The sequence below is a fragment of the Heteronotia binoei genome, chromosome 15, assembly GCF_032191835.1.
Source record: "Heteronotia binoei isolate CCM8104 ecotype False Entrance Well chromosome 15, APGP_CSIRO_Hbin_v1, whole genome shotgun sequence".
In the NCBI taxonomy this organism is placed as follows: domain Eukaryota; kingdom Metazoa; phylum Chordata; class Lepidosauria; order Squamata; family Gekkonidae; genus Heteronotia; species Heteronotia binoei.
The window spans coordinates 28969915-28992444 of record NC_083237.1 but is presented as its reverse complement, the minus strand read 5'-3'; the positions used below and the strand labels follow the sequence as shown (position 1 = coordinate 28992444).

Below are 22530 nucleotides of genomic sequence, written 5' to 3'. Positions count from 1 at the left end.
TGCAGGGGTTATTCTGCACTTCTCCTTTGGTGCACTGCCACAAGCTGGTCGGTTTTGATATTACCAGGCCAGCACGCCCAGATTTCCTTCTGTGTTGCCAGTTAAAAGTTTTATCTAGTGCCCATATCTCCCCTTACTCAGTGACTGGTTGCCAGTTTACTGTACTTGCATACTTACAGAGGATTAGCAATTGAGCTGTCAACTGCCTCTCTTCCTTTGATGCCTCTTTTGAATAGTATATTTGAGCGGTGGAGGTCTATGTAGAATGGAGAACTACTACCAGCATTAAAAACAGTAAATGATTTATTAAAAGGAAAAAGTCGACACACATAACTCTGCATAACAATGGATTGAGCAAGGAGCAGAAACAAAGGGAATAAACAAGAAATTCTTTGTCTTGCAACTGTAGACATGTCCTAGCTGGTCTTATTCTAAGCTTACAGCAGTCTAAAGGCTTGCTATTATCTAGGAGTCTTTGTCCAGGCAGCCCTTTGACTGCTCCACATGATGATGGCAGCCATCAAGATGGAACACAGGTATGAGAGCTCCTTCTAGAGCAAATCTACCAGAACAGACCCCTCTCTCTCTTTGCCAAGGGATTTTATCTCTTCTTTGCCCCTCCCCGCCTTGTGATTCAAAACTCTTCTTCTGGGTGCCAGATTCTAGCCAACATGTGAGCTGGCCATTTCACTGTCTTCAGCCTGGAGGATCCTTTACATTTACAAAGCTTTGATGGCTGGGTAAGTGTCAGAGCTTTGGACAGGATGGGAGATACTTGGGAGCAAATAAATTATACAAATGGATAAGACCATGCTGATATATTTTTATTACAAGAGACGTGGGCTCTGAAGCCATCCCCTCCCTTATAGAAGGTTGCAACATATATAATTCCCCCGCTGTTAAGATCCATAACAAGGGAAGAGGTTGTGGGGGACTCGTTATTGCTATCAGGGGGACCCTTCATGTTGAAGTTGAGTTGATATCTCATGATTGTGGCAATCTTGTGCTGGTTCTGTTGTTAAATGGCCCATCATTGGGAACTGTGTTGTGTATAAATATTTATTTGCCCTCTAAAGAAAATGGAAGGAAAAATTGTGATTCACTTGGGATAAGCTATATTTGCTTTATTGGAAAGGTCAGTGGTTCAATTCCCAAAAGCCCAAGTTGTCCTGGGAGGAGATTTTAATACCAGAATTGGTTCAGGCGAAGTGATTTGACTGAGGGAGGAGTTATGAATACAGGGTATATAACGGATGAGAGATTGCTGCAGGATCCCATTATTAACAAAGCTGGTAGGAAGTTTCTGGAGTTCTTGTCAATGTTCAATCTGTATTTGTTAAATGGTTCAGGTTTGGATTTTAAGGGAAGGGCTTTTACATATATTTCTGCCCATTGGGCAAGTGCTATTGATTATGTAGTGGTCTCGATGGAAATCATGGGTTCAAAAAAAAGATTTTGATGTGGTTGATTATTATGAAAATATTGTTCAACACTTAAAATCCTTGCTTATGTGTAAGGAACCAGTTAAGTGTTTTAGTTCTGCTGGAAATGCTTGGTTTGATTGGGAGTGTCTACAGCTGAAAAGATACCCCCAGAAAGTTGTTAGGATGGCTAGAAGGAAATAGGATTTGAGATCCCTAAGCCTTCTAAGGAGCGTAAAAAAATCGATATAAGGAATTTTTAAAGGAAAAGAAACAGGAATCTGCTATTCGTTATTGGTCTGTGCTTCAAGAGGTAATGAATAGTCAAAATTAAAGTAGTTCTAAATAACTCTGTCTTTGGAGTTTTCTAGCTACCTGTATGATTTTGCTCACCTGTGTTCTGGTTATAGGAGAGGTGTCTGTTTTCCGAATCATTGAATACTTACAGGAGATGACCGGGCAGAGCTTTGAAGACTGGAGGTTTCAGTCTCTCTATACAAGACTGGATCCAGAAGAGAGAGGCATTGCTGTTGACTTTCCTACCTTTCATCAAGTCATGAAGGACTGGATATCAGATTGCAGAAAAGATGGGTTTGTAATTTCAGAAGTCATATACATTGCCTTAGGAAAATTGTTTTGACATTCATGTTAAATGAATTGTTTTGGCATACATGGAAAGGTATGAATTGATATTATGAGATGGGGAGCTGGGCACAGTAAATTTCCTGTTAGGATGACACAGTGTATTAGAGGTATACAAACAAGAGTCATGGACAAATTGCATGCGTATAACTAGATCCTGCTTTTCTTGAGTCTTAAGGCATACTGTTAATTTATATAAAGGTTTTAATGTGGGAAATTGGCTATGAAGGAACATACAAAGTTGGCTATGAAGGAACATACTCGCAAGCCCTGTTTCCTTTGGCTTCCCAGAAGGATGAAAAACTCAGCAACCATCCTCACTCTACTCAGCTCCTCTGTCCTTTCCCCCTCACTCCTGGGTGAGTACCAAGAACAAACTGGGCAGTTAACGGCTACCAGTGACTCAAAGACTATCTCCCTGTGGATAGATTTACACATCCAGCAGTCTACACTTAGAGGCCCTGCCTAGTCTCCTCATTTCTCTCTTCACTCCTACAAGCTAGCATGGGGACAGTCAATAATCAGTTGCAGTTTTGCAGTATGGAGCTATTGCAACTCCAGGGATGGCAAGCTCACTCTCTGCTCTTCCCCATTACTGTACTTCAGTAACAAGACTAAATAGGCATGGTGTGTTTACAGAGATCAGACTTAGAGAATTGATAATATAAAAACATTTAATAAATGAATGAAAATAATATACATGGTCTGTTGAAGCATTAGGTTGAGGAACTGTACAAAGAAAAGATGGAAAATTTTAATACCCTTTCCCTACAGTTTGTTATTTTTGAGTTTCTTTGTACTTTACAATATCATAAAGATTAGGCAGGCATTGTCCCTTGTATCAGTGGTGAGTCAATGTTTTCTACCAGCACAAAGGAGAGGATACAACTGTAAGAAAGAGTGTGGCAAACAAGGAAAGATCATCCAGTGTTGATTTACTTTCTCAGGCTGATAATAAGGCAGGAGAGATGGCTGTTAATCTGTGTCTTATCTAGAAGATTAGACAGTACCCAAGAAGTTTATAGGCCATATCTGCATATTGCCATCTGCTGAGTGCTTGTGCTGAAAAAAGAAAAGGAACAAATGAAGAAAGAGGGGGCACTCTCCTTAGCTTTCTAAATATAGTGTGGTCAGTAATGCAGCCTCTTTTGGTACACAGCACTGTCATTGCACAGATGGCTTCCTCTCTTGTAAAGAAATTTGCTGTTTAAAATACAATCTATTTCTGGTTTTTGGGAGAAAAGCCCATATAGAGAACTGCCAAATTGATAGCATTTTCCTTCCAAAGATATACATGAGTATGCTCAGGGGTCGTTTTGTAGAGAAATAGGTGGTGGAGCTAATTCAGGGATTGTTATGTAGCTGCACATACTATTCAATGGACAAGGAGGTGGAACTCTCAGGAGGAGGTGGAACTCTCAGGAAGGTTCAGGAGCTGTGCTCATGTGAGCTCCCACTGAATCTGAGGCCTGAGTATGCTGATTAATAAATTAAAAAATAACATGTTTTGGCATTCTTGCAAAGCAGCTGGAAAATCTTTGATTGAAATCTCATGCAGACTGAAAAGAGCAGGAAGGTTAGAATGCAATCTTAAATTAACTCTCTTGTGTGACCATCAGTTAATACACAAGTGTACTTAAAACTTTCTGTTTTTCACATGTGCATACCAACAGCAGGAGAGTGGCTGAAAGTTGCACATGTGATTTCAGTTTTTCAATTTTTTGGACGGGAAGTCCTGATGGGTTAGAAGAAGCATTTGCAAAGACTGTCCAGTGAACATTTGTTAAGTACTACCCTTTTAGGGCCAAAACGTGATACTAGGGGAATCTGTGAGTAGATCTTTGTGATATTTTAAAAAGAGAAATAGCCGTCCAACCTGAGGGGCATTGATTCAAATCAGAGCCTCACTTTCTAAAAGAAATATATTTGTTTTCTGCATTCTAGAAAATCTTTGTTGGCTTGACTCTATCAGCAAGACCTAACTATCTGTAGTGTCTACGGAAAAGGGCTGCCAACCTCCAGGAGAAACTTGGAGATCTCCCAGTATTACAGTTGCTCTACTAACAATTGAGATCAGTTCCCCTGGAAAAAATGCCTGCTTTGGAGGGTGGACCCTATGGCATGATACCCTGCTGAGGTTCCTCCTCTTTCCAAACACAACCCTCCCTATGCTGCATCCCTGAAATCTCCAGGTATTTCACAACCCAGAGCTGGCAGCCTTTGGGCAGAACGATATCCAAGATGTATCCGTGTTGTTCAAAGGGGAAGTGACAAATAATAATGATGATGGCTGTAGTGTTCTAATTAGCATTTTCTGTTTTGCATCTCTGACTTATTACCTTTTTCCTTCCCCCCCCCCCCTAAAAAAGAGAAGAGGCGGCAGATTTGATGAACAGCATTGAAGATTTGCAGCATGGGAACAAGCAGCTAGCTGTGCAGAACATCAAGTTGCAAAGGACGATTGAGACTGCAGAAGAGCTCAATTTGCGACTTTCTGAGGAGATTGTTGAGCTGAAAGGAAAGCTGAGAGTGTGCGTTAAGATTGATTAATAATCAGTGCTAATCTGAGGAGGTAGAGAGTAGGGTTGAACTTGACAGCTCTGCATTGAGAAACATCTGGAGATTTTGGGGGTGAAGCCTGAGGAGGGTGGGGTTTGGGAAGGGGAGGGACCTCAACAGTAAAGTGACAGAGTTTACCATCCAAAGCTGCCATTTTCTCCAGAGGAACTAATCTTTGGAGATCAGTTGCAATCCCAGGAGATCTCCAGCCACCACCTGGAGGATGGCACTCCTAGGCCAGTAGGCTCAGTAAAAAGAAATATGGGTATGGGAAAGAAGGTAAGATTATTATCTATATGAGGCTTTGCAATCTTGAGAGCTATGTTGAAGGAAATTTACAAATACTTCTGTAATCCAATAAGTGGCTCCTGTGTACTCTGTCCCCTTGTTTCAGCTCTATTTCCCCCCAAGCCCAGTACAGTGCCTTCTAATCAATGGGCTGGATCCAGAGTTTCTGGTCTGTGAATGGTGGAGCATACCTTCATTGTAACAACCTTCATTGTAACATTGTAATAGAGAAAGGCTCCTTATGCTGACTCCATTATTAGCAGAATGGAAATTTTGGAGGCAATCTATTATTTTCCAGCTTGGACTATGGTCCTTTCCTCCTAATATTATTGACACTCTTTAATTCCCCAGCTCCTTTGGCTCTTCCTTGCATAGCTGAAATACAGTAAAATTAGAAATGCAGAGAATTTTAAGTAAACATCTACTGCCCTGCATTACAGCACCCAGCAAGCCCTAGAACAAGCTAGAGCAGTGGCAAATGAATTAGAAGATCTGAAGTTTTTTTGCAAAAATTTGGAAGAGGAGAACAGCAAATTTCACACGCAAGGTCGGCAGCTGGTGAGTGTGCTTCTGAATATTCATTTGTGGAGTTGATTCATAAACATTCCTTTTTGGTAAAGTGGAGGCGCTTTTGTCTTAATTTGCAGTAAGTTATTGAACTCACTACTTTTTGGGGTAGGGTGTAGGTTTTCTTCATAGTTGCTGTGAAATTGTGGGCAGCCTCCTGTAGTGTTTCATGTAGCTGCACAAATCTGAACATTTATTGTGTAATATTACCCATGTGGCTTCCTGTGAACTATGTCTGGATTCATGGGAGTTGCTGCTCATGGGACAAGTAGTCTAAAGTGGACGGCCCATTTTTCACAAGTTTCCATATGTATGCAAACCCCAGAACCACTCTAGGAATCAGCCTGTGGCTGTAAAATGTGATGTCAGAATTCTGTGTCCTTTTTAAAAACCAGTCAAACTAAGAATTTCCCCCTTAAACTTTAGGAAAAAGAACAGCAGTGCCTCTTGATTCAAGTAGATAGCCTGCAGGAAGAGGTAAGCAAGGGCAAAAAAGGACTCCTATTGCCATGCTGGTATTTCAAGAGCATGACCCAAACAAATGTAAAAAAGGAGGGTATATAGGGCTTAGGGGAGGACCCTGTTCCTTTTGCATCTGGCCACCAAATACAAACAGTATGGTGGGGAATAGTCTACATTTGACCTATCGAATGAAATTATTTGTGATTAATGTACATGGATATTTGATGTTCTCAGTTTCCACATTCAGCTGGAAAAAAGACCAGCTGAAACATAACTGATATAGTTTACTACTTCAACACAAGAGGAGATAGCCCCACCCACCTCACAGGGTGTCTGTTGTGGGGGAGGAAGATAAAGGAGATTGTGAGCCGCTCTGAGACTCTTCGGAGTGGAGGGCGGGATATAAATCCAATATCTTCATCTTCTTCTTCTTTATGTTAAATTTCTGGTGTGTATTTCTTACAGAACAGGAAGTTGCTTCTGGAAAAAGAAAACTGTAAGAATAAAATCAAACAGCTGTGTACAGAGAAGGCCAAAATTAAGGTAGTAATGATCTGAGGAACATATACAGTATCGTTAAAATATTGCTGCTGTGTTAGTTTGGCTGATATCTTCTGTTCTTATAGTTTATGTTATACTTTATTTTTGTAAGAAAGCAGGACAGTTATTTGCACTATTGTTCCTTTCTTGCAGTCTCAGCTCTATGAGTGTGAAAATCTTATCTCTTGCAAAGATACAGACCTTAACAAGGTGAGCTGCATCTAACAAAAAGTACCAAATTGAAAATTAGAAGTAATACCAAATTGAAAGGGTTAACTCAGTTTGATCCTTTTAAATTTATTTACTTCAGTGGGCTCAAAAGAGTACAGCTCTGCGTAACATGGCGCTGCTGGACACCCTGATGGAGTTAAGGGCTCCGTTCTGTCCAGTTCAGTGATGTTGGGGGTAGGAGTAGCAGCTCCAACTACTATAGGCAAGGAGGCACATTGCAGGGAAGAATTCTGTTTTAATGTGAAAGCTTGCTACTCTGTTGGTTTAATAAAAATTTACACTTGGATCTCATGAAGAAGTTCCATGCACACTAGACAGTCTACTGGCACAGAACTCGCTTCCTCCTCTGCTAGGGCCTCCATTACCAAAACCATTGATCTTATGCAAATGGAAGTGAATATGGCTGAGGCAGTCTTGTGTTCAGGGAATTTGTTCATGGGTTCAAGCCTCAGCATTTTGCATGCTGTTGAATTTGGTCAACCATGGACTATGTGGAATTCTCAGTCTTTTGTCTTGTCCACTTCTGTGGCAAGAACAGTTTTATCATGCTTCTAATTACCTGCATTTCCATTTGGAAACAAGGCTGCCTGCATGAGTGCATGTAGAAAGTGGCAATGTGAAGGGGTTTGGCTAGTGCTGAAGTAAGTTATGTGGTCTTCCTCTGGTAATGTAGAGTACATGGAAAATAAAAGACAGAAGCCTGTTTTACAAGAGTTAACAGTGCTTCTGCCTTCTTGAATCAGTAGGTGTCACTGCAATATCATGACTAGGCCTAACTCTGTGAAAAGAAGCTATTTTTTATAGTGTTAGATCGCAGTTTGCATTAACACAAGATTATCATAATCCTCTACTGACTGTTATGATTATTTTTTGTCTTTCCCAGAAACAGAAACAAACTGAAGAGTTGACAGTGACTCTAGATGAATACCAAATGATGGTACAGGTAACAGAGATCTTATTTGGGACCTAGTAGTAGTCTACCCAGAGTGGTTTATATATTATGCAACATGCACTTGATTTTGTTTGGTACTGTGTTTGTTTGGTACTGTGTCCCATGCTCTTTAACTTGTTCATAAATGATTTAGAGTTGGGAGTGAGCAGTGAAGTGGCCAAGTTTGCGGATGACACTAAATTGTTCAGGGTGGTGAGAACCAGAGAGGATTGTAAGGAACTCCAAAGGGATCTGTTGAGGCTGGGTGAGTGGCCGTCAACGTGGCAGATGCGGTTCAATGTGGCCAAGTGCAAAGATTCTTGGGGCCAAGAATCCCAGCTACAAATACAAGTTGATGGGGTGTGAACTGGCAGAGACTGACCAAGAGAGAGATCTTGGGGTCGTGGTAGATAACTCACTGAAAATGTCAAGACATGGTGCATTTGCAATAAAAAAAGGCCAACGCCATGCTGGGAATTATTAGGAAGGGAATTGAAAACAAATCAGCCAGTATCATAATGCCCCTGTATAAATCGATGGTGCGGTCTCATTTGGAGTACTGTGTGCAGTTCTGGTCGCCGCACCTCAAAAAGGATATTATAGCATTGGAGAAAGTCCAGAAAAGGGCAACTAGAATGATTAAAGGACTGGAACACTTTCTCTATGAAGAAAGGTTGAAACGCTTGGGACTCTTTAGCTTGGAGAAACGTCGACTGCGGGGTGACATGATAGAGGTTTACAAGATTATGCATGGGATGGAGAAGGTAGAGAAAGAAGTACTTTTCTCCCTTTCTCACAATACAAGAACTCATGGGCATTCAATGAAATTGCTGAGCAGTCGGGTTAGAACGGATAAAAGGAGGTACTTCTTCACCCAAAGGGTGATTAACATGTGGAATTCACTGCCACAGGAGGTGGTGGCGGCCACAAGCATAGCCAGCTTCAAGAGGGGTTTAGATAAAAATATGGAGCAGAGGTCCATCAGTAGCTGTTAGCCACAGTGTGTGTGTGTGTGTGTGTGTGTATGTGTGTGTATATATATATATAATTTTTTTTTTGCCATTGTGTGACACAGAGTGTTGGACTGGATGGGCCATTGGCCTGATCTAACATGGCTTCTCTTATGTGGCTATAATATTCTGTCAGAATTGGCAAAATAGACCACTGCCTGGGTAGTGATGAACAACAGGTTCTAGGGATGCAGACTCCAAATAAAATATTTTCAATCAATGGCAGATACTTTAGAGTCCTATCCAACGGAGAGACTTTGTGGACTCCTAGGTAGGTGGCAATAGGTATGTAGAATCAAAAACTTTTAACAGAATCATACTCTTTCCAAATATGAAACACTAGAATTCTCAGAGAATTGAACATGGCACCACTAGAAAACTAGACCTTATACTTTTGTAGGCCAGCACATACACCTGATCTGTTTTGTTTTCCTTTGTTCTGTCTTTGTGGCCATAGTAGCTGTCAAACAGTTGTAACCCACTTTTCTCTGTGATATTTGTACAGAAATTGAAACTGGAAGTCCTCAGGCTTCAAAAGCAGCTATGCCATTCCTGTGAAGATAGAAAAGGGCAAGTATTGTTAAATAAGTACTCTTTAAGATGGGTCTTTTTTTGTTCCTGGTTAGGATGGGCAAGAATGGGCCATTTATCTCTAGTACCAAGGTATGGTACCCAGCCAGGGCTCTGTGATTTTGTCAAGATTGTTGATAAAGTCACCTCATGTCATGAACAGGGAAATACCGTAATTTTTGGACCATAAGACTCACTCCCCCCCCAAAAAAAAAGTGGGGGGGGGGAAGTGTGTGCGTCTTATGGAGCGAAGGGACAATAGGACGTACCTTCCTCCGGGGGGGGGGCTATCCGCTGCCTCCGCCTCCGATCCCGGCGCTTCCCCCGCGCCCGCCTGCCTGGCTCCAGCTCTGCTTCCAGCAAGTGCTGGGATCGCTCCACGCTGCCCCCACTGCAAACCCAACACTTCGCGAGTGCCGGCTGCGGAGGGGGCAGCGTGCTTCCTCCGTGCCTGTCTGCCTGGCTCCAGCTCTGACGCTTAAAGCAAGCGCCGGGATCGGAGGGTGGAGGGAGCAATCCTGGCGCTTGCTGTAAGCGTCAGAGCTGGAGCCAGGCAGACAGGCACGGAGGAAGCACTCTGCCCCTCCGCAGCCATCGCTCACGAAGCGCTGGGTTTGCGGTGGGGGCAGCGTGGAGCGATCCCAGCGCTTGCTGGAAACAGAGCTGGAGCCAGGCAGGCAGGCGCGGGGGAAGCAGCGGGATCGGAGGTGGAGGCAGCGGATCGCCTCCCAGGAGGAAGGTGCGTCCTATGGTCTGGAGCGCCTTAGTAATTTTGAATGTATAAAATATATTCCCAGGCAAAATATGCAGGGATCTAACTTTTTAACTATATATGCTCTGTGTTTCTAAGAATGTTAGTCATAAAGTATTACCTGCCTATGACTAGTTTGACCTCCTTAATTTCTGTGATGGTGTACATGCGTGTACACACACACACAAAACGCAGTTATAGATCCAAGCAGGCAGATGTGTTGGTCTGAAGCAGTTGAACAAAGCAGGAATCAAGGAGTCAACTTGACTCCTGCTTTGTTCAAAATGCAGTTATGTTCTCAAAGTTGCTCAAAAGATCTTTTCATTCTGAGTGGTTTTTGATAGAAGACTTTAAAGTTTTCAGGGTGTGTGATTGCATCTGGACAGGTTATTATTAAGCTGTGGAGACCCATCCTAAACTTTAGGGATGATTCAGGAGACAGATTTTAATTAATTTACAGTGCAAATTTATGCTAAATTATTCCAGTTTTACGCTAGTCTAAATCCACTAGGATTAGGCTGAGGGAACTTTGGATAGGATTGTGCTGTGATAGTAATAATGGAAGTGCCTTCTATTCCCCCAATTACTAAGTGTTCAGATGTGAATTTAAAAATAACGGCCTCTAAATGCATAAAACTGATAACAGTTGAGTGAGAGAATTTATCCATAAAAGAGGCGGTTGTCAGCTGCTTGCTCTTTCTAGAACATGAGGCTGTCTATCCTGTGACTTGCCAAGAACAATACATCCAGAAAGTGTCTGAGCAGGGTGCTGGAATAGGTGGGGACTCTTTTTTTAGTACCAGGCAGTCCCACTATGGAGGATTCAGGTGACAGGACATATGAGGCTGAATTGGCTATCACCAGAGGTAGCGGTTTTGTTGTCTCTGCGATCTGTCCATCATTATTTACTCTCTTATGCATGCATGTCATGATATATGACCCAGTTTTGTCTAGTATTGAGAATCTGAAATGATTTTTTTTCTTCAGATGTTTACTGAATGTTTAAACTCAGTACTGGAAAAAGAACATTGAGGGCCAACTAATTTAAACTTTTGTACCTTCTTACCTAAATGGTCACTGACAGATACACAAATAGTTGTGGTCTTCCCCTTTGCCAGGACGCAATAAGAATTTTGCAACTACCCTTTCCTCAGTTGCTAGAGGAAGGAAAAAAACTAATGTGTTGTTTGACTAAAACATAACTTTGAGGAGAGGTGTCCTTGATTTGGGACAGCAAGTTGTCTTTACACCCTCTCCAGTATCTTTTAATATCCTGTAACTAAATAAATTCTGTGTACCAAATCTGGGATGTTCCTGTCTCCTGTATATAGGTGTCATACCAAAATTAACCACTTTCTTGAACTCAACATACTTCCTTACTGTAAATGTTTGATGCAGGCTGCTGAGAAATTCCCTAGAAAATGTGAAGACCTGCTGCGTACAGGCCGGAGCACAGCCACTCTCTGTGGAGATTGAAGAATCCCAGAAAGTAAGAAATTGCCACACACTAATATTTCTTCTTGCATTGTTATGTCATTGCTCTGACTATGCAAAGGAATGAAGCTCAGACTTCCTTAGGTAGCCCTGTGTCTTGAGATTGTGCTGGCTACATGGGGCCTGCTTAGACAATGAAAGACCACAGTTTAAGTGCTGTTCTCACATAAACCCTAACCTAGCACCAGATATCTCATTCCTTGGGAATGGGTGGGGGTAACATTTTTGGGAGCTGCTGTTTTCAGCTTTCCCCTTAAAAATGAGCTTAGATGAGCTTTGAGTCCCCATGGGGAGAGTGGAGTATGCATTTTTAAAGACCATAATCAGCAAGGAAGCTTTCAGAGGAAATGTATATGTTTCAGAAATGGAAACAGTACAAGAAGATGGGGCTACAATGTTTTTTAAGTGAATAGTGGATGATCATCCCACTGCAACAACACAGATCCATCACTTTTAATTATAAAACAGAAGTTCATAGAATGGCGTATGGGTAGGGAGTTTTTAGTTATCGCTAGTGATGTCACACAAAATGACCCAGTATTTGCCATTGATATTTCCACAGTCAGCAGTTGCAGTAGTATGGATACACTAGCTGAAAAAGGAACAGCATTTTCTCCATGATGAAGCATTGCAGTTTTGGTCCTGGGAAACAATGCTATCTCTCAATAAAAATACTACCTTGAGGGGAGATACTAAAACCACATAAAATATTTATAGAACTCCAAGTTGATAGGTCCTTGCTGTGTTCAGCAGGAGTTTGGTGAGGAAGATGGTCTGCCTAGCCCTTTGTATGGGACACTGCCATCTTTTGTGACACATGCAGTTGCTTCTGAGGAATACAGAGCTTTGACAGAAGATATGGTAAGTGTGGTGATTACAAATGGAACCCAGATAATTTTTCTTCCTCTTTTGTTCTGGGAACGGGGAAATGATTGCTAAGGATCAAACTATACATTATGTGTAAAATCCATGATAGGATCTACTGACCTGTTTTAACCTTCTTTTTAAAGTACCTGTTCCCAATTTAGTTGTGACTTCAAGATGCCATTATGACAAAATAGCTGAGATTGGATACATCATGCTAGATCTAAGCAGTATTTCAGGCCTCCATTCCTGATTTGGAATGATGAGAAGTCCAAGAATCTGAACAGAATACTCCCTGTCCCTAACACAGACAGCTCATTATCAGTGCTGATTTCTCCACACCTATTACCCCTCTGCATATCATGCCTGCTATTGTCATTCAGCGCCCGAAATCACTTCACTCTTCAAGATATAAGGACAGATGGACTGACGTTCTAGCTGTATCTAAAAAAATGAGCTCACACCCTGTCATAGATTTCATTAGTCTTTAAGGTTCTACTGGACTCTTTCTCTTTTCTACAACATACAGCCAGGGGTGGAATTCTAGCAGGAGCTCCTTAGTATATTAGGTCACATATCCCTGATGTAGCCAATCCTCCTGGAGCTTACAGTAGGCCCTGTACTAAGAGCCTTGTAAGCTGTTGGAGGATTGGCTACATCAGGGGTGTGTGGCCTAATATACAAAAGAGCTTCTGCTAGAATTCCACCCCTCCATACAGCTTATAGACCCTGCTTCTCCATATGTTTCAAATATTACTGCTGATCTCTATATCTAGCTCAGCTCTGTGCTGCTAGGGTAGGTAGATACTGTACTCATTCCTTTTTCTGTCCTTTTCTTATTTTGAACATCAGTGTTCATTGTCTTTGTCAAAACTTCCTTGAATATCAAAAGCCCACTGTAGAGCTAATTGTCCTAGCAGACAGACAGATTTACACATTCTCCCCCCTCCCCCGCCTTAGGGATCAATCAGTTCAAAGGCAGATAGTACCCAAATGTTACTGCAAAAGATATACAGATCATCTCATTTGAGCCTTGTGACAGATGTTCAATCCACATTGAAGGATCAGGAATACAGGCAGCAGCAGGAACATCGTACATCAGAGCTGGTAGAAAGGTATGAACAAGTATAATTTGCGCCCGGCATAATTGTTTAGGATAATCCGGAATTTTACTACATTGCCACAAGGCAAGCCAAATGTTAAGGAATTGGAGATTGGCTGCGAGGCTTTTGCGAAATTTTTTGCAGATAAGGTCCAGTCGCTCCGCCACGACTGCCCTGCCATGTTGGATACAGTATGTGAACTCGAGGCCCCGTGCGTGTCTTCCGGTTTGATCCTGGACTGTTTCGACTCACTCAACTTGGAGGAAGTTGACAGAATCCTTGTCACTGCACGCCCAACTACTTGTGATCTGGACCCATGCCCCTCCTGGCTAATTAAGGCTTGCCAGGAGGAGCTAAGATGTCCTATACGGGACATCATAAATAGATCTCTTTCGGAGGGCTTTTTTCCAACACCCCTGAAAGAGGCAGTGGTCCGCCCCCTCTTGAAAAAGGTTATATCAGATCCGGCTGAATTGGCGTATTACTGGCCAGTATCAAATTTGCCCTTTTTGGGCAAAATTATAGAGAGGGTGGCATTGCAGTTACAGAGTTTCCTGGATGACGCTTCCACCTTAGATCCATACCAGTCCGGCTTCTGCCCGGGCCACGGGACGGAGACAGTGTTGGTCACCCTCATGGATGACCTCCGGCGACATCTGGATCGAGGCGGCTCGGCGGTATTGCTGTTGTTAGACCTATCGGCTGCGTTCGATATGGTCGATCATTGGCTGCTGACCCACTGCCTCGCTGACGCAGGAATTCGGGGGCTAGCTTTACAGTGGCTTTCCTCCTTCCTTGAGGGTTGGGGACAAAAGGTGGCGATTGGGGGAGAGCTGTCCCAGAGACACCTACTTAATTGTGGGGTGCCTCAGGGGGCAGTTCTCTCCCCGATGTTGTTTAACATCTACATGCGCCCCCTTGCCCAGATTGCCTGGAGATATGGGCTGGGTTGCCACCAGTACGCTGATGACACCCATCTCTATCTATTGATGGACGGCTGGACTGACGATGTTTCTATAAATCTGGACTGGGCGCTGCAAGCCGTGGCAGGCTGGCTTAAGTTGAGTGGGCTGAAGCTGAATCCAGCGAAGACAGAGGTCTTTTGCTTAGGTCGCGGCAGGCTGGGAGAGGGGATCTCCCTACCAGCTTTTGACAGTGCGTCACTGATACCAGTGCGTAGCATCAAGAGTCTGGGAGTGCTACTGGAGCCTTCCCTGACAATGGAGGCCCAGATAGCAGCCACTGCTAAATCCGCCTTTTTCCATCTTAGGAGGGTGAGGCAGTTGGCCCCCTTCCTGGAGTGCGGCAACCTGGCAACAGTGATCCATGCGACGGTCACCTCGAGGCTGGACTACTGTAATGCCCTCTACATGGGGCTGCCCCTGTACCGAACTCGGAAACTGCAGCTAGTGCAGAATGCGGCGGCCAGACTGTTAGTGGGACTACCTCGGTGGGAACATGCACGGCCTAGGCTGCGGGAACTGCACTGGCTGCCAATTGTGTACCAAATTCGTTACAAGGTGCTGGTTATTACCTTTAAAGCCCTATATGGCCGAGGATCTGCCTACCTTAGGGACCGTCTCTCTCCATATGTTCCCCAGAGAGCACTGAGATCTAGTTCGCAAAATCTTCTGAAAATCCCTGGGCCAAGGGAGGCCAAGCTAAAAACAACAAGGGAGCAGGCCTTTTCGATAATGGCTCCCCAATGGTGGAACTAACTGCCAGAGGAGGTGCGGGCCATGCGGAATCTTAACCAGTTCCGTAGGGCTTGTAAAACCGCCCTCTTCCAACTTGCCTTCTAAGGTGGAATCTTGGCAATGATATCAAGCCATCTTTATATATGTACTGAAACTTAGCACCATTAATTTATTTTGGTTTTAAATTATTTATTTAACTTAAAGTCACAAATTTGTATTTTAACTGTATTTTATTGTATTAACTGTATTTTATTGTTATATCATGGTATATGTACCATGTCTTGTAAGCCGCCCTGAGCCTGCCTAGGCGGGGAGGGTGGGATATAAATAAAAAATTATTATTATTATTACTGAGAATTTCTGGGGTACCTGTAAACTTCACTTGCTTTGTGCACTGCCCCACTTCAATTTTATTCTCAACAAAAGCATTGTTCAAAAACATGGTCACAGAAAAAAATTGTCCATTAACTAAGCTGCCCCACAAAAAAAATTGACTCATGATTATAAATTCTGCACTTTTCATTCCAAAGAAGGATCCTTTAAAAAAAAATCCTTATTACAGAAGGTTTTTTTCCCCCAAAGCCCTGCTCTTTTTGCTGTTTTTGTTCAGGTAGTAGAAAGAAACTAAGCAGCTACTAAAATGATTGTTTCTCCTTCTGATTGTGTGCTGCCTCATATAAATGGTGGTGGTAGAAAGTGCTGTCAAGACTTATACTGACCCAGTAGGGTTTTCAAGGCAAAAGATGTTCAGAGGTGGTTTGCCATTACCTGCTTGTGTCATGACCCTGGTACTCACTGGAGGTCTCCCATCCAAATAGTAGTAGAAGATAGGGTTGCCAAGTTCAATTCAAGAAATATCTGAAGACTTGGGGGTGGCGCCAGGAGACATTGGGGGTGGCGCCAAGATCAAGGCTATGACAAGCATAATTGAACTCCAAAGGGAGTTCTGGCCATCACATTTAAAGGGACGGCACACCTTTTCAATTCCTTTCTTCCATAGGAAACAATGAAGGGGTACCTTTTTGGGGGTCTCATAGAATTGGACCCCCTGGTTCAATATTTTTGAAACTTGGGGGGTATTTTGGGGAGAGGCACTAGATGCTATACTGAAAATTTGGTGCCTCTACCCCAAAAAACAGCCCCCCAGAGCTCCGTGGATCAATTCTCCATGATTTTCTATGGAAATAAATCTCCATAGGGAATCATAGAGTTCCCAGCAGACATTTCCCTCCCCTCCCCCCGCTTTCTGACGACCCTGAAGCGGGGGGAGGGCCTCCAAACCGGGGGATCCCCTGCCCCCACCTGGGGATTGGCAACTCTAGTAGAAGAAGAGTTTGGATTTATACCCCGCCCTTCACAGACCCCTGTTTAGCTTCCAAAATCTGACGAGATCAGGCTAGCTTAGGCCATTCATGTCAGGGCCTCATATAAATTATATTCCAGCTTCATATTTTTAGAGTGTAACACTAAGCACTGGCTCATAGGTAGGATTGTCAGCCTACAGGTGGTAGCTGGAGATCTCCCGCTATTACAGTTGATCTTCAGACTATCAAGATCAGTTTCCCTGGAGAAAATGGCTGCTTTGGATGGACTCTGGCATTATAACCTGGCGAGGTCCCCTCTCCCCAAATCCCACCTTCCCCTGGCTCCACCCCCAAAATCTTCAGGTATTTCCCAACCCAGAGCTGGCAACCCTACTCATATACTTCCTTTCTGCTGGACGTAGAAGCTCCACTGATAAAAAGGCCCAATTTTACAGCTTCTTCATCACTCTACCAATCCATTTTGCTTGGCTTTTGGGCCCTGTGACTCTCCCAGCTTCCAGCTTTGCCTTTTTTGGTGTTTGCAGGCACCAGATAGGGAAAAGAAAGGCAGAAAGGCCCACCACTGACTTCTGATAGTGCTGCAGAGGATCCCACCCTAAATTATCTCAAACTTCTTTGGTGAGATGCACAGAACACCCCCAGCCTCACACTCCCAATTTGCTGCTGCTTTCTTAGGTGTGTGTATATCCCCACCCCCAACTTTCATATTTTTCATTTCAGGGCTATTGAACAAAAAAAATAAAAAATGGGATTCTTATTTTTAAAAAACCCAGATCCCAATACCAGTAAAGTATTTGGATCTGAGTTTGTTTGTTTTTTGAAATCCTGCATTTTGGGAGGATCCAATACACCCAAACTGAAAAATACAGAATAAAAAAAAAGTAGTGGCAAAGCTGCAAAAAACATCTGAGAGGTGGCTCAACTGAGGCTTTTTTGGGGCAGTCCCTTTAAACCAGACTGCCCAAAAGAGCTCACAAAGCACCTGATACTTCAGATAGAACTCTCCCTGCATGCTCTGCTAGGGATCTACTGGGCAGCCTGGTTTAAACTGGACTGCCCAACAGAACCCATCAAGCAGCTGATCCTGTGGGGAGAACTCTCCAGCAGGCTCCACTGGGGCTTTGTTCAGCAGTTCAGTCCAACAGCCCAAAACAGCCCCAGCTGAGCTGGTGGGGAAGAGTGCCCCTCCCCTCAGCTGTTTTGTGGACTGACTTCTGCAGTCTCTTTAAACATCCTCTGTTTAAAGGGACTGCAGAAGACACCCCCAAAACAGCTGAGCTGCAGGAACAATCTGCTCTAGCCCTGTACTGTAGGTGTTGTTCGGGTTTGCTGGTAATTCCCAAATATATGGGATTTTTTTTCCTGGGATTTTTTTTGTTTCTCTCAAAAAATTCTGGATACATTCAGGATGCCAAAATATACCTGGAAAATACTGATAAGGGTAGACCTGAATGCACACTGCTATGTTTGGGTAGACTTGAATGCACACCTGTGTGCACTTTACAATATATATCCCTGTGCTTTCCCATGTAATGTGTTCCTTACTTGCAATGTTGCCAGATGAAACATTTTAAAAAATACTTCAAGGGTTGTGGAAATGATCTGAAGCAAGGGGGCACTCTAAACACGCAGACATTTTCTTTACATGAGGAAACCAGCCATGAAAAAATGCAGTCTAATGAGATAGCAGTATGTATGGCAGGTCAAAGGATGGGATGTCTGCCAGAAATATTAATAATCAGTGCTTTTTTTGTAGAAAAAGCCAGCAGGAGCTCATTTGCATATTAGGCCACATCGTCTGGCCTGAGAGCATGTGGCTGCTACATGGTGGGTCAGGCCAGCCACAGCCAGCCCTGGCCAGCCCAGGTGGAGCTCTGCTCATGTGGACTCTTGCAGAAAAAAAGCCCTGCTAATAATATGAAGAAACATCACATGTTGAAGCAGCAGCTAAATGGGACAACACAGAGATGAACAAAATCAGACAAGCAGTTGTGAAAAAGGAATATATAATGTCCATAATCTTATTCAGTAACTAGGGAATAGGCCCATTCTGAAGAAAAACACAACAGGCTCTAGAAAGAGGCTCTGTGTGAGTGCCCCCCACCCTTGCTGTCTTCCCACCCACCCAAGTGAAGGCATTGACTCTCCCACATACACATCAAGGGGAGTTGATCTCTGCCAACTGGAGAGCAGTTGTAATTCTGAATGATCTCTTGCCCTCACCTGGAGATTGTGTGTGGAGAAAAAACACAAGACTCATATTTTTCATCGTTAAAGTAAAACTAAATATGAATCAAGTCCAATTTATTTATATATGGCACCAAGCCTTCAAGAAAGTGTGGACTACACGATAAACATATGCAGTTCATCCACTGAAATGGATCCTTTTCCTTAGCTGCATAGAAAATTCCATAGCACAAATTTCCTAACCTGGAGTTGACAACCCTATCTCCTTCCCTTTATCTGCCCCGCTGATTTCAGCTTTCCATTGCCTTCCCACTTCCTACAGCCTCTACATAGGAAAAGAACAGTCTTTGTCCACAGTGCGGGGGTGGGGGACCAAAGCAGCTTACATCATTCTCCACTTCCTGTTTTGATCAGAACAACAATCCTGTGAGGCAGGTTAGGCTGGAAGTTTGTGACTGGCCCAAAATTACCCAGTCAGCTTCCACAGCAAAAACCTGCGTCTGGCAGGCCCCACTCTGAAGCTCTAACTCCTCTGCCCTCCTCAAACTCCGCTACAGAATCTCCAGAAATTTCCCACCAACCTGGAACTGGCAACTGTAGTCAGGACTAGCCCCAATGAGTTCTGCCTCAGAGGCCTTTAGTGACACCTTTCAGACCAACAGTCTGTCTCTGATAATGTTGTTGGTCTTAAGCACAGGACTTTAATCTCTCTTGGTGTCTTCCCTCCCTATCTTTCTCTCTGTATCTGGCCTGGTGCTAAAGAACATTTTTTCCCCTTTCCAGAGGAGGATAGGGAGGAGTCCTCAGCCAGTCAAGGGAAGCCTTTTTCTGGCTGTTTCCCTCCTCCCCCCTCCCTCAGCCAATCAATGGAAGGGTTTCTTTCTTTCCTTTGTGAATTAGAGTGACAGGCAGCTCAGCCAATGGGAGAGTAGGGAGAACCTGTAACTGCCAGAACTAAGGATGGTTGCCTTTTACTGACAGAATCAGATTTGCTGGCTAGCAACAGCCACTCAGGCAGGAGAGAGGAGCAGACTCAACCAATGACACGCAAGTACTCTCGATTGATAGTTTGACGAGTCAAAGCTTGATGCACCACAGTCCCACCCAATATAAACCATTTAGGTTGCTCAAATTTGCAAAGATGAAAAGGGAATTATATATAAAAGGTAAATTTTTAATTTTTAAATTTAAATATTGAATTGGATTCAGCCTGCTCAGTCTCACCCAGTTCTTTATGTGGGTTTTGCCCATACTGGCCCCATGATCCCTTCCCCACCAGAGCCTTTTTGGGTGGTCAAAGGGCTCCTTTTCTTTTTTTTACAGGCAGAAAAGATTGTTGGATCCCATCCATATAACCTATATTGAGTTATGGCAAGGCTTTTACAAAACATTTTGACATCTGAGATGCACTTCTTTAGTTTTAGGGAAATTTCATATTTTCCATTTAGTTATTGGCAATGATTTATTGTTTCTGTGTGTTTCAGTTTAATCATCATCATCTCTGTTTTCTTCCAATCCAGCATGAAGGAACAAACCCAGGGTAGTTTAGCAAGTGAACAGAGTGGCAACAGCAAGCTTGGAGTGACTCAAAAAAGCAGCAAGATGGAGACATCAACACATTTTGAACTTGGAGAAGAGGTAGATGGCAACCACAGAGCTATTTCTAATGTAGAGAACAAAACTTAACTCAAGCCTTTCCTGATTTATGAGCTGCATCCCATGCCAACCCCTTCCACTAGGTAAGGAGTCTTTCTCTACTTCAGGAAGACACTGTTTGAGTCCTTCTGCTGGAGAAATATTTGCTTAGTGGAAGGTAGATATTGAATCTAAATCTTTGTTTCTTGGTACAATAACTGGTGTTATCTCCCTTTTTATTGTTCAGCTACCTCTCCAAGGAGATGCTTCTGAATTAGGGGTATCTTGTTTTCCTAGCACACAAACAGCACATTTTGTTGCTGCAGAGAACAAAGCTATACATGGCAAGTATCGGATTGATTGGTGCTGGAAAGTGCCACCAAGTCACAGCTGATTTATAGCAAGCTGGTGGGGTTTTCAAAACAAGAGACATTTGAAGGTGGTTTGCCATTGCCCACCTCTGCATCGTGACCCTAGTATACTTTGGATGTCTGCCAACCAAATACTAGGCAGGGCTGACCATGCTTAGCTTCTGAGATCTGACAAGATCTTGCTAGCCTGGACTATGCAGGTCAGGATACCAGATGGATTACTGTAATGCAAATAGGACTGATCGGATAACTTCGGTCTTTATAACTCCCACACATCATTTTGTGACATTTTGTGCATTTTTCTACCAATTTGGTGGCCATGTACTTTCCTTCCCTTCTCCACACAGCAATGAAAACCAGGCTGCTTGGTTGATATGTTGTTTGGTTGCTTTAAAAAAAATTATATTGGGGCTCTGAAGAAGTATGAACTTTTTTTTTTACTTCTGCAGGTTTGCTTTTTTTTAGGGAAGCTATTGAATTTTTAAAATTTTGTTTCAGAAAATCTGTATCTCATAGTTGTCTTGGTGCATAGTTGGAGAGCCAGTTTGGTGGAGTGGTTAAGTGTGCGGACTCTTATCTGGGAGAACCGGGTTTGATTCCCCACTCCTCCACTTGCACCTGCTAGCATGGCCTTGGGTCAGCCATAGCCCTGGCAGAGGTTGTCCTTGAAAGGGCAGCTGCTGTGAGAGCCCTCTCCAGCCCCACCCACCTCACAGGGTGTCTGTTGTGGGGGAGGAAGGTAAAGGAGATTGTGAGCTGCTGTGAGACTCTTCGGAGTGGAGGGCGGGATATAAATCCAATATCTTCTTCTTCTTCTTCTTATTAAATCACACAAATTACACATGTGACTCAAAACTGGTTTGATTGAGACTTCCGGGGGAGGAAAATGTCGAGCTGAGCTGCTTTTCACAACGGGAGCAGGCTGGAACTTCTGTTTGGGGTCTCTCTCTCTCGGCTTGACTTTGCGAACGAAGATTTAAGAAAGGTGCAGTAGTCCACGTCTGCTGCAGGCTTGCTGGTGGCTGACAAGACCAATGCGGGACAGGCAGGTCCGGCCACAGTGGCTGCAGGGAAAAGTCTGACTTGGGGTTGGTGCTGTAGCAGTACAATTCTTCCTCAATCTCCTTTTGTCCTCAAGACCAGCTATGCGTGCGTTCTCAAAGGAAGAGACAGCCTGGTGGATGGGGTGCCTCCGTGCTTTGCGATCTGAGGCTAGGTCAGACCACTGGTGATGGTTAATGCAGCAGGTACCAAGGGATTTCTTCAAGGAGTCCTTGTACCTCTTCTTTGGTGCCCCTCTGTTTCGATGGCCGGTGGAAAGTTCGCCATACAGGGCAATCTTGGGAAGGCGGTGGTTTTCCATCCTGGAGATATGCCCTGCCCAGCGCAGCTGCGTCTTCAACAACAATGCCTCGATGCTTGTAACCTCCGCCCGCTTGAGGACTTCAGTGTTGGTCACAAAGTCACTCCAGTGGATGTTGAGGATGGTGCGAAGGCAGCGCTGATGAAAGCGCTCAAGGAGTCGCAGGTGATGACGGTATAAAACCCATGATTCGGAGCCGTAGATGAGGGCTGTCATCACAACCGCTTGTAAACATTCATCTTTGTGCCTTTTTTCAGATGCTTGTTGCTCCACACTCTTTTATGCAGTCGGCCAAATGCACGGTTTGCCTTTGCCAGTCTATTGTCAATCTCCTTGTCGATCTTGGCGTCTGAGGAGATGATGCACCCCAGGTAGCTGAACCGCTGGACTGTCTTCAAAACTGATTCACCCACAGTGATGCAAGGAGGGTGATAATCTTCCTGGGGTGCAGGCTGGTGGAGAACTTCTGTCTTCTTCAGACTAACTTCTAGGCCGAATAGCTTGGCAGCCTCTGCAAAA

At 43.7% G+C, this 22530-nt stretch overlaps 1 protein-coding gene across 1 annotated transcript in view; it reads left to right on the top strand.

Moving 5' to 3' along the window:
* Positions 1-22530, top strand: part of KASH5 (KASH domain containing 5) — a 48117-nt gene that overhangs the window by 1569 nt on the left and 24018 nt on the right. Inside the window, exons 3-13 of the mRNA XM_060255880.1 lie at positions 1832-2012; positions 4433-4594; positions 5351-5468; positions 5904-5954; positions 6405-6482; positions 6633-6689; positions 7594-7653; positions 9157-9230; positions 11380-11461; positions 13291-13445; positions 20163-20280. Of these exons, the coding sequence (XP_060111863.1) occupies positions 1832-2012; positions 4433-4594; positions 5351-5468; positions 5904-5954; positions 6405-6482; positions 6633-6689; positions 7594-7653; positions 9157-9230; positions 11380-11461; positions 13291-13445; positions 20163-20280 (1136 nt within the window). The remainder of the gene's footprint in view (positions 1-1831; positions 2013-4432; positions 4595-5350; positions 5469-5903; positions 5955-6404; positions 6483-6632; positions 6690-7593; positions 7654-9156; positions 9231-11379; positions 11462-13290; positions 13446-20162; positions 20281-22530) is intronic.